The 12,399-nt window shown below is 32.8% G+C and overlaps 1 protein-coding gene across 7 annotated transcripts in view; it reads left to right on the top strand.

Moving 5' to 3' along the window:
* Nucleotides 1-12,399, top strand: part of LOC108973309 (sestrin homolog) — a 61,005-nt gene that overhangs the window by 38,909 nt on the left and 9,697 nt on the right. For 6 of the 7 annotated variants that reach the window (XM_018940505.1, XM_018940503.1, XM_018940504.1 and 3 more), the window contains one exon: nucleotides 8,664-8,828. In XM_018940505.1, coding sequence (XP_018796050.1) covers nucleotides 8,685-8,828 — 144 coding nt within the window. In that variant the 5' untranslated portion in view covers nucleotides 8,664-8,684. Of the gene's footprint in view, nucleotides 1-8,663; nucleotides 8,829-10,266; nucleotides 10,288-12,399 lie in introns of those variants that run through there. The other variant, XM_018940509.1, reaches the window with a different exon arrangement.

Below are 12,399 nucleotides of genomic sequence, written 5' to 3'. Positions count from 1 at the left end.
TTACCGTTAGCTTTGGTTTTGAATGACTTAATGCTACTCTCAGATTTATATATTATATAAGTACGATATGAACGAGAAATCCACCGAAATCATTCAGAAAATCTCTGTTATATATGATTATATTGCATTTTGGTAGTATATATGAAGATGAAACATGAAAAGCGCGCGAAATCGCAGAACCATCTAAAACTAAAATTCCATGAAGTAGTATTAAATTAAAACAAATAATTTGCCTAATTTATAACGAAACAAACTTCAAAATACTGTGCTGTGAAATGTATATGCTGTGAAATGTATATGAAGATTGGAATAGTTAATACTGACTTAAGCAAAATATTTAAAAAAGAAAAAAAGTTGAATGAGTAATAAATTTGTCTCGCTTCAATGTAAATTTATGTAAATTTAAATATGAGCCCGAACAACTAGTGCTGTCCACAATTTGTTGGTGATAAATGTGGTCAGACACGAGTGGCAAATGCTTGCAGAACATTGGCACGACAAATACCGTCAAACCCCAGCAAACAGTGCAAACTATGAACCGAACGCGGTCAGTTGAGTGGTAACGGACTCTTGGCTCTTAGTAGCTCTGTGTGTATCACATAAATATGTATGTATATGGTATATAATATACATATTGGTAAATGTTTCGTTGGTCCGGTGTTTTGTCTTTGACATTTCATTTTATTTCTCAATATTGCGCTTTGTGTGTGCGCAATAAGGTTGTACTCTTTTCATAGATTAAAGATACAAATATCTTTTGATTTATTGTAACTGGGCACATACTTTCGTGTAATAAAATAGTTGACCGAATCAATCATAGTAAATAGTGACTCTTTGCTGCCAATAGTTAACTTAATTGTACCTTTTTCTTACTTGTCAGCATTTTAATGTACAAATATCAGATATTAACAAGTAAAGAAGGGATTAGTTTGGTTGCAATCGAACATTTTATACTCTTGCACAGAGCAATGATTCCAGCCGGAGAAATACGTATAGGTGTTGTTTTAACAATTCAACATTCATTCATTGTTAAATGAAAGGATTGTAATCAAACTTAGTATGTTGTTAACGCAATCAAAGCTTTGTCAAATCAATTTGTATATGGAATATGAGGAAAACATCAACCATAGCATGGAAAATTCCAATTTTATTATTTTATAAAAAAATTTTGAATCTGAGCTCTTTAGAAGCTATAGTTCGATTTCTACAGTCATATTACGTCTATGAAATACCTAGGGGCACTATTTACCTCGTTGCATATAAATTTCATAAGAATACTAAGCACCAAATTTGGTTGAAATTGGGCGAATAGGTCCGGGGATATGTGATTTCGCCTTGATTAAGAAGGCCTAAGTTCGAGTGTAACCATCGGATCGGTAACTTATATTAAGTATCGACATTCGATTTATTCTTACCAATACCACATACTAATAACATGCCATAGATTAAAAAAGTTGTTTTGTATGGGAAAAAGACGTGTCTGTAGTCAAATTTCGCCCATTTTCGCACCATAGCATAAAAATGTTAGATACCAAGTTCGGTTTAAATCGGTCTGTCGGGTCTCGAGGTTTGAGTTTTATATGTTAATTTATTGTTTAGTTAAGGCACTTTATGGGCGTGGCAGTGTTCCGCATACGCCCATCTACGAACCCGTAAGTTTTGCTAAGGATCGCGCATAACAAGGATCATCGAGATAAGTTAACCAGTCATATACGGTATATGTTTTTTAACACCTCCTGCCTGAGTTTTTTTTAGAATATTTTATTTAATTTTTACATGTACATATATTATAAGTGGAGTTAAGTTTGCTATAAAATTTGTTTTATGAAAATTCACTTAATCAAATTTATTTCTTACTCATTTGCCCATATGCTGATATCGATAAAGCATATAATGTTTTATTTACTTTTATTGTACATTCATGTATATATGTATATTTAAGTGTTTATTGCTATTTCATATACAGTGGTGGCCTTATAGTTAGAAACGACATGCTAGAAAAAAGCAAATCACTGTATACTTTTTTTAAGACGCGCACTCTAAATTATAAGCCTCGTTATTCGTAGTGTAGACTATCAGCGTTATTGTTAAATAGACACATGACTATTTGCTGATTGGTTATTGAAGAAATTAAAATTAATTCCCGGTTTGTGATTCTTAGCTGGCCATGTAGTAATTAGAAACGCGCAGTTCTTTCTTTTGATTCTCGGATTTTTTTTTTAACTTAGCGATTAAAGGAGAATACCTCATTAAAAAATGTTCAATTCAAAACGTTTTAATTATTAGAATGGGCAAAAAAAGTCATGTACTTCCAAAATTAAAGAGTTAATTGTAAGGTGCAGGCAAAAGGATGAATTGTCAATGTAAGCTATCGCACAAAGGTTTACTTGCTCCAAAAATATTCATTTGTTTAAAAAGAAAACAAAGAAATTTGAAACCCCTACCAAGAAGACCAGACCTCGAAAAACTACTTCGTCAGAAGACCAGATAATTTGTAGGTCGAGCAAAAAAACAACTGTTTCATGACTTCGCGTGGAATAAAGGCTGAAGTTGGTCAAGAAATTAATGTAGAAATCTCAGCTCGGACGATAATAAGGCGCCTGTAACCAAACAAAAAAAATATTTATAAAAATCCCCATTACTGGAATAGAGTTCTCTGGAGTGGCGGATCTAAGCTCAATTTATTCCAGTCCGACGGAAAATCGTACAGAAAAAAACCGCGAAATAATGACGAGTTGTTTCAAATGGTTCAACAAAGTTGGAACAGCATATCAGTTCAAACATGTCAACAATTATTCCAAAGTTTACCGCGAAGGCTAGACAATTTTGTTAAAAATATGGGTATCAAACAAAATATAAAAAATGTTTATAATTTTGTTCAATTTTATATAAATATTTTTAAGTTGTTACTGTCGTTTCTAATTATATGACCAAACTGAATTTGGTGTTACCGTGTTTACTTCAATTTCTTAAAAATAGAATTAATATTGTTGTTTTTTTATGTAAAGCACAAATAAATTGTGTTGCTTTGTTGATTCCAAATTTTAATGTGACAATTTAAGTTTTTAAAATAAATTAAGAAAACTATATGCAGCAAAGTCGTTTCTAAATATAAGACCACCACTGCAAATGTTCGTATTTAGTAGTGTCTGTTAATTATTTATGATACGGAATTAAGAAAATAGAGGGACATTAATCCGGGGGTGTATAATGTAAAATTTATTACGTATACGCCACGTACACTCTCTTGACTAAAATTCACATATGTATGTATGTGCTTTATGAGTCATGAGAAGGCGAATATTTCGTAAACAATCAAGCAACTTTGATTCATGATTTTTTATTTATATAATAACATTACACATTCTTTTATATTGTGGAGAATATCGTTCGCTTTGTTAATTTATCACATCGCCCTCTATTAAACCATGGCGTATAAGTAACATTTTAATTGAAAACATTGTTGATAAATAAATTTCATAAGTCTGCACTGGGTTGTGTTGTCATCCTCTATACGAACAATAACAAACACAAAAGCAAAAGAAAGATAAAAACAACAAGTGATTTAATCAAAACAAAAACCAGACGAGGCAATTCTCGTACTCTTCTGAAAGGGCGTTGATAATAGTACGTTGCCTGCGCACTAAAGCATACACACATATGTACATGTAAAATGCGAGAATGATTTTTATAATGACGTTGGGCTAGCTCATGTGTTGAATACAATGCTCGCGACACGTTCTTATAGACGGACCTATTTTGACGGCTGCACGACTACACGACTTCAGGCCGATAGTTGTCGTTCTCGCTAACTTCAATTTAATCCTATATTTGCCAACGACAGTAGGACGATAGTAGAGTTGACAGTAGAATGGAAGATAGAGAGATGAGGTAGAGTGGTGATGCCGCTAACATGTAAAATGTAGAATTACTCAAAGCTCTAACAAACCTGACGTTATTTTACAAATAATAACATAAAATAGCTCTGTTACATCATTCTATTACTAATTTTTACTTATTACTATTTACTTATTTTTTGCATAAAAAATTTCACTTTGAACAAAGTAATAAAATTTCATTGAAGTGCAAGGTGTTAGTATGGCCACAACGAAATTGTGTACATGCAAAATGGACAACTGCGTTGTTTTGTGTACATGCCGGCCATTGYTATGTTGCTGCCCTCTCACAAACGTTCDTGTAGTAGGATTCACAACGCCATTTTCAGTTCACTGTCGTGCTGCTGCAGTCTGTCGCGAGCACTGTGTTCCGCACATCACTCTACGTTTCTGTTAATATAAATATGTGTGAACTGATTGATTTGTTTTGTCTAAAGCTTGATTGCTGTGAAAACACTCAGTGGCCGCGATAATTTACATTTTATCAGCAGCAACAGGAAAAGCAACATCCTCGACTCAGACGAGACCGCCTGAAATACATACATATTTTCATAGGCACCAATGTATGATGTGGGGAAATATTGTTTGTTTTTCATGTGCATATACGAATATGTATGCGTGGTTTTACGAGTATGTGTATGTGTAAGCATGCTCAGTCTATGCAGCTTAGAAATACAACAGCTGTCACGTTTTACACATGTTTACAATTCGGCACGTTTGTAAGTGTATGTATAATGAAATAGCACGTTGTGGTTGCCCAAATTCTACAGATACCAAATACTAATACGAGCACTAAAGGTAATTAAAGGTTTCCATATTGGCAATGTGTTATGAGTCTTCACACAATTGAAGCGGGAGACTAAAAGTAACATGGCGGCATTAAATGAGTTTCAAAAATTTGATGTGAACTATTTTGGGCAAGTTCAAGACTTCAAATTAACCAGTCAATAGAAATACGCGATAAGCACTTTTATACTATCGTGCTCCCCCTGAATTCGAATGCCAATTTAAGCGTTTAAAATGAGACGTGACATGAAATAAATATTTGTCATATAAATTCTTATATATAATATTACATTTAAATTGTATATTGGATGAAGAGATGGGAAGGAGACATATGTATGAATCTTCAGAAAGACCCTTGAAATATTCGAATTTAAGGTATTTATATTAAAAGTTTACCCTAAAAAAGACTATTTTCATATTTGATAATAAGAGGTCACGTTGTTTATTTTATTTGTTTTTAACTCTTGCAATTCTGTCTTTTAACGAAATGCCAAACACTTTTTGCAACTTATTTGTAACAATAATAATATTCACTGTTATTTCTCTCGTTATGAAAGTCTCCGTTTTCTCAATGCCTGGTTATTAACCATCTGCCAGTTAAGCTATGGATTAACTTTACCGAAGGAAGGAGTCTGGAAACTGAGACAACGATCTTAATCTTTCTTAGCCACTTAAGAAAGTCAATCGAACATTATTTCACAGAATCAAAGAGATCGCACCATCGGCTATTTGCTTAAGGCAGACGAGTTTAAATAATTACTCCATTTGGCTATGACTTTCATTAAGATGTTTAATGCAACAACAGCGTATGTCAGTTTAGGAAACGACTGTGGTTTATTGTCAACAGACCGTTTACCTAATGCTTTTTACCAATAGAGTTGCGAGTACACATAAAATAAATAAAAGCAATAAAGACATGAAGTTTTATGCAAACACGGCACGTACGCACAGAGTACTTACTTATTATAGGTATTAATACCTATGACTGTGTATGTGCACTATACGCTTTATATCTGCATAGTATATAATTTTCCCATTTCTGTTTTATTAGTTTGTTTATATTTTTGCTTGTGACCTTAAACGCCGACCAAATAGTGCCGTATTTGATGGACTCAAAACTGTCATAAGTTTTACAATTCACGTTCATTTTTGCGCCAAAGCGTAGACTATATATTTTTTTATTGCCTAACACAAATATAGAAACCAGCAAATGTACTCAAGTCATAGTTCTTCTTCAAAGGGAGAGGCAGTAACAACAATGTGAAATAAGAGGCGATATTTGGCGCGCTTAATAAGTTGGCCGGCACCCACCTGTGTCCCAATGTGCATGTGTGCGGGTGTACCCGTCTACGTACGTGCATAAAAAGTGTGTGTGTGCAAGTGGGTAACTATATTCGTTCGTCTCAAATTGTACGAATATGCTAATTTTCGTCGAGTCAGTAACATAGTTCAGCAGTGAAGTTTGTCTCGCCGCAGTCAAAACGTTCAGGCGTGTAAGCCGTTAAACGCTAATTCAAAACTTGTCGCGTTCACGCTGTTTAGGAATATGAAAAGTATTTTTTAATTTGATAGTTTATATTACTTGTGTTTTTCTATTTCTCGCTTACAAGTAAATAATGCTGCATATATTTGCAACGTGCTCGAGTGAATGCTCATATGTATGAACATATGAAGCATGTGAATTCTTTAATGCATTTCCACACATGCATATTATTACCGTCTGTCGGCTGCTTGGTAATATTAACAGGCTAAAGTAGGTTGAAGTCGTAAAGTTTCTAATTTATTAATAATAATGCCTTCTATTCTATTTTATACAGTTTATCGGTTTTGTGATTGAACCCACTGCTTTTAGGACACGACGCTTGCTAATATTTAGAGTACAGAACGGCAATGTTGTGGATATTGTTTCAACACCGTCAGTTACTGCTGATTCTTTGCATTTTTTTATTTATTTTCCACTTGTAAAACCTTCCTTCCTCTAACTGAAGTTTAGCAATACCTATCTCTTTTTTAGTCCTAATAATATCCAATAAATCTATTTTTTGTAATATTAGTTTGATAGTAATGATTGCTTTTAGGAATGTCTTCGATTGTCTGTTAAAATGTAAAAACAATTGAATCTTAACTCTGACGAGATTAGAACAGTGTGAGGCAAAGTGGTTTTATTTGTCTTACCTAAAATTTTCTCAGATAAAATTGCTCATACGCCATGTTAGCTGAAAATTCGCTGCTTTAAATACACGATGTTGAAACTTTATGTACAAATCACAGACTTAGATTTGAGATTAGATGTGGAAATATATTGTTTGTTGCAAAGAGCAGCTCATTAGCATTTAAGTGAGCAATGAATATTAAACAGTCTAAACTATAATTAATTATGAACCCATTGTGAACAGTAGCGAAAACAGCGAGTGTGAAGCGCTGGTGGTAGAAATTATGTGTTCTTCAGTGTGTTTGCCACCCAGTTTCGTTGACATATTCAATTCATGCTAAATATTAGTAAACAAATGCTGCTTAAAAAAGTTTTAGCGCTTAAGTATAGTCATAAGCTTTATGTAAATGATGATGAAGACATATGCTGATCTAAAACATTGAACAAATAAAGATACCGATCAAAACCAATTTTATATACTTTTATGCTGTCAGAAATGCGCTTGAGGAGAGCTTCAGTGTAGCCGAATTAACCAGTTTTTTGGTTACTTCTTGTGCATAGATAATGTTTCTCAAATGTTGTTGCTGGTATAGGAATCCAGGATATGGTACTTGAGCTTAAGTGAGTGAGAATGGATGATACAAATATTTGTCAATGGAAAAATAATGATTTTTTTCATTTGGCATTTTACTCAAAATTATAATAATTATTAGGTTTGTTTCTTAACTCCCGGTAGCTGCTAGCTATCTATCAGAAAGAAGTTGATTGCCAGTTATTCTCAATAAGAGCGAAAAAACGAAAGAGCAAAGAAACTAGAAGGAAAATATCAATTGTCGTTTTTCTCAATTACTCAGTTTCAACATTTGAAAAATAATCAACAGAATTTTTATTTTCACATTTCAAAACAATGAAAATACACAAAATCAAAGCGAATGCGTCCAATATCGCTGTATACACATGTGTTTTAACATTTGTTTTTTCATGTGGCAATATACATATGTATATTTTCTGCTAGCAGAAACTAGCAGCTTTCTGAGCTTTTTACGTTCTCAAGTGGTGCTCTCTTTTGCGGATATTTTGGGTTAAGAACGCTTTTCCAGCACAAACTTGACTAAAAACTGATATTTAGCATTTAAGAAACAAACTTATTATTTTTGTTTTGTTTTGAACAAATGCTTATGTTTTCAAATACATTTTGTATATACTCTATTCTAGATATAAAAAAAAATCAAATACATACATAAGTATTTGGCTCTTTTTGAGAGAACACGATGCATATTTCACATCGATGATTGGTTTTACTTGGCTTCTCAGTCTCAGACAACAAGTGTATATCGTCACCTGAAATGCAAAATAATGTATCATCAAAAATTCGAAACTGCGTGTCTTATTGATTACGCTTCACTACTTCAAATTACCTTTATAATATTACATATGTTGAACATTTTCAGATTCTACGGTCCGATATAAACCAGTTTTAACCAATATTGTTTCATTCATGCCACTGTAAATTTCCGAAAATATTGTTACGTTATTTTGTATTTCAAATGACGATATATAAGATTATACTCGAATAGCAATACAAATATTAGTCATAAAATCTTTAATACTGACCACCGTGCAAAGGATGCGTATATCCATGTTTCAAATGAAAGAAAGATCATCTAAAATTTTTAATTTATTCTTGAAAACTTATTAATATAATTTTTTTCAAGTAAAAATATTTAAAAAGAAAGATGTGTGTATTTTATACTTTTGATTATTTCTTTACTTAATTCCTTATTTTTAGTAAATATTATTGAATAATCATTTTATGTTTACGATTTCAGTGTTCCAATCAAGATTACAATATGGAAGATTTGGAGTTGGATCAGGTCACGCAGGTGATTAATTATCATCCGCGTTTCCTCGATCATTTTCTACGAACACAAAACTTCATTATGGACGGCGATGGGCCACTGCCATATGATTACCGTTATTATCTGGCCATAATTGTAAGTAGTACCAACCTATGTTTATAGATGTTGTTCATATATATAGCTTAATTGTTAATGAACAATAATATGCAAATGAAATCGTTTTCTCTACTCCACACTATACACTTAGATTCACCAAATTGTCATTCCTTAAAATCTCTTTTCGGTTTTATGGTGTCGATTGCATTTGTTGAATGCACAGAAAACTCGTTTTAAGAAGCAATGAAATATTTCTGTGAAGTTGGGTAGTTTGAATTTTCATTTAATATTATTTTCAAGGTCCAAGTCTAGATAATACAATACTAGATATACATATATGTTTACATATGTAAAAAAGCAGTTACCGATGTAAGTTGCTTCCCTGAGAAAATTTTGTCTATCTGACCATGTATCTCCAGATCAAAAATGAAATGATAAAACAATAATACACAATATTTGCGGCCATTTTCCTGATTGAGTGTTCTACTTTACTGGATAGTATATGTATATGATGCATACATATGCATGTACATATGTATGTCTGTCTATGAGATGTTACTGAAATAAAAATAGTATTGTATTACGATTTCAATGCATTTTGAGTAGATCAACTGGCGTAAATCAGATGCCGTCTATATAATATAAGGACAACATCATTTGCATACAACAAAGACAATAACATTGAATAACAATAAGCAAATAATATAATTTGCATTGCAAATTTGTTGGCGAGGAATTTCAAGCAAAATAATAATAGTAGCAGTAATAATGATACTAAACGCAATAAATAATTATGAATTTCTAATAGAAAAATAAAAAGTAAATTGATCCATAAATATGATCATTGTTTACGGATGAAGTGTGCCCGTAATTGGGGTTTTCTTTAGCCACAAGTTTAGTATGTGCATATATATGTAGTATTTGTTTAGACATATGAATCAAAATTAATGTAATGCGTTCATAATATAATTAGGCTCTTACCTTGCAATCGGTATAATCGAATGTTATCAAATATTTTATCCAAAATTATATTGAACGTCAGCTATTGAAGGCAAAAACTAGCGTCTATCGATATTCGTATCATACTATATTTCTCCTTCTCACTTTTATCTTCTTATACTCCAAACAGTTTCTGAGAAACATAAGACGTTTAAATGATAGCCAATATAACACAAGACACTAATCAAAAAGATTACACCATATATAGAGGTTGTACGAGTATTATTTGCAACTTTTTGAAAAAATGGAGGCGAATCCGACGTCTAATATGTTTATTGTACATAACTATCTCATAAACTACGAAAGCCAGTCCAATCGAATTTGCTGCTGACCTTGTATTTTACCATTTTATGCTTTGTGTGACAATTCTCACAGTGAACGTAGCTACGATGGTGACTGTCTGGAGAATATCGTCGAAATCAAAACTTAGAATGATACTGCTTTTCTAAACAAATATAGCCGATAAAGACCCAAATTGGCTCATAACATTTCCATGAAGGTATGCATCAGTACGGATACTTTCAATAGAATACTTTACACCAGAAACTCGGAGCTTTAATGGAAATGACGAAACAAATGGAGACAGAAACAAATATTTTTACGCTTTTTGGGGTTTAGCAACATAGAAGCAATCCCTGCAACAAACTGCTGATGGGTTCACCAATACGCTTACACGTGTCAATTTCTTATGCCAGTCGTAACTAGCGGTGCGGTTATGAATGAGGACAAGACGAAATACACAGATGGACAAAAGTATTCGCCACTGCACTGAAAGTTGCAGCTTTAATAGCTTTTCAGTTATAATGGTCAATTTTCAGTTTGAATTTGTGATCAAAAATAGCTCAGAAAAAGACATAAGAGTGAACAGTATAGATACTATATATAGTGAATCAAGTCTGAATACCCATGTGTTAAAGAGAGCTGTAAACTCACACACATATGTATGTACATTTGTTTACAACAATTTTTGCACAAGGCCCTTAAGAAAATGATAGAAACTTTTTTCTCAGCTGTGACTGTCAAATTACTGGTCAGATGATTCATTGACGTTGTTCAAATGCAAACAAAAAAAAATGGCTGCTTTCTACGGGCTCAACTTTTGACACATTTTGCATTCTACGGTCGGCAACTGAGGAAGGTAGGAGCGAAGATCGAAGTAGCAAAGGGCACATATTTGCAAACAATTTTGAAAAAGTAGGCATGGTCCACTAACAAGTTTAATGTAGATACCTCGTAAACCATTTAAGCACTCACCTCCCTTATAACGATACTGTACTTAGAGGATGATAAATCAATAGACGTATTTATTTAGATACATTAAATGTTACTGTGAGATGTACGGTATCATAATATCTGCTCATTTTTATACCCTGAACAGGAAGCATTAAGTTTGCCATGATGTTTGTAACACCCCAAAGGATATGTCATAAATTATATTCATACATTTATATATATATAAATAATCAGTATGACAACTTGAGTTCCTCAGTTTTTTAGATATTCATCTGAAATTTTGCACATGTTTTATCCTCCCGCGAAGCTGTTCACATTGGACCACTTTATCATATAGCAGATATACAAAGTGAACGATCAAAATCAAGTTCTTGTATGGAAATGTTTTTGTTTTTGTTTTACAAGACATCTTCACGAAACTTGCCACAGATTAAATTCAAATATACCATCTTGTACAGTTCGGACCACTTTACCATATAGCTGCTATACAAACTGACTAAAACCATACATATTAAACTCTTGACAAAAAAACATAAGATCATGTATGTATAGTATCTCATTTAGTCTAAAATTTCTGAATTTTTATCACTTCTGTAAATGCGCCTTTTAGCTCTATGTTACCTCTCTACATGTATATATTAATACAGAAATGAAAATTCTGTGGTTTGCGTAGGTAATGCGCACCTACACAAATCGGAATAGTACATAATTGTGCATAGCCTTAAAATACTTAATGATGTGGCTGATCTTGAGCTAGACCGCTTCATTCATCAACGTGACAATAATTATATGTATATGTAATTGAGTTGTGGCATGTGGTTGCACATTTAAATGATTTATCAACAACAAGTGAGTGTTTCTATCGTATCTGCAATTAATTGAGGCGAAATAAATACATTTATTGATATTACTGATGTAAATACGCATGTATGTACATACATACATATGTACATAGTTGCATTCACTAGACCAGCGGTGCGATTGCTGCTGCAAAGATAAATACATATATCGCAGCAATATCACTTACCCAGTGCTTGCGCCGACTCCACTGCGAAGTAACGTAGTAACAAAAACACAATAACTACTTCACTCTCGGAAAAAGTCGTGTTTCATACTAGTTTAAAAATTAGTCAACCATGTTTTGCTTTTGGAAAAATACTGCGCCGATGCTTAACTACATATGCTCTTAAAACAAAAAAAAAAAAAACTAGTATGAATATGTGGTGTTTATGACAACTTTGACTTTTGCCAGGATATGCCAGTCGCAAGTTATTTTACTACGTGGTTGTAGTAAGTTTACTTATCTGAAAATAAATATGTACATACATACATAGCCATTCGCACCCTGATTTTGCTTCGAATATTGTAATACTGAAGT

The sequence above is a fragment of the Bactrocera latifrons genome, unplaced genomic scaffold, assembly GCF_001853355.1.
Source record: "Bactrocera latifrons isolate USDA-ARS-PBARC rearing strain unplaced genomic scaffold, ASM185335v1 scaffold_47, whole genome shotgun sequence".
Taxonomy (NCBI): domain Eukaryota; kingdom Metazoa; phylum Arthropoda; class Insecta; order Diptera; family Tephritidae; genus Bactrocera; species Bactrocera latifrons.
The sequence above is the reverse complement of the archived record's forward strand: the minus strand, read 5'-3'. Positions and strand labels throughout refer to the sequence as shown.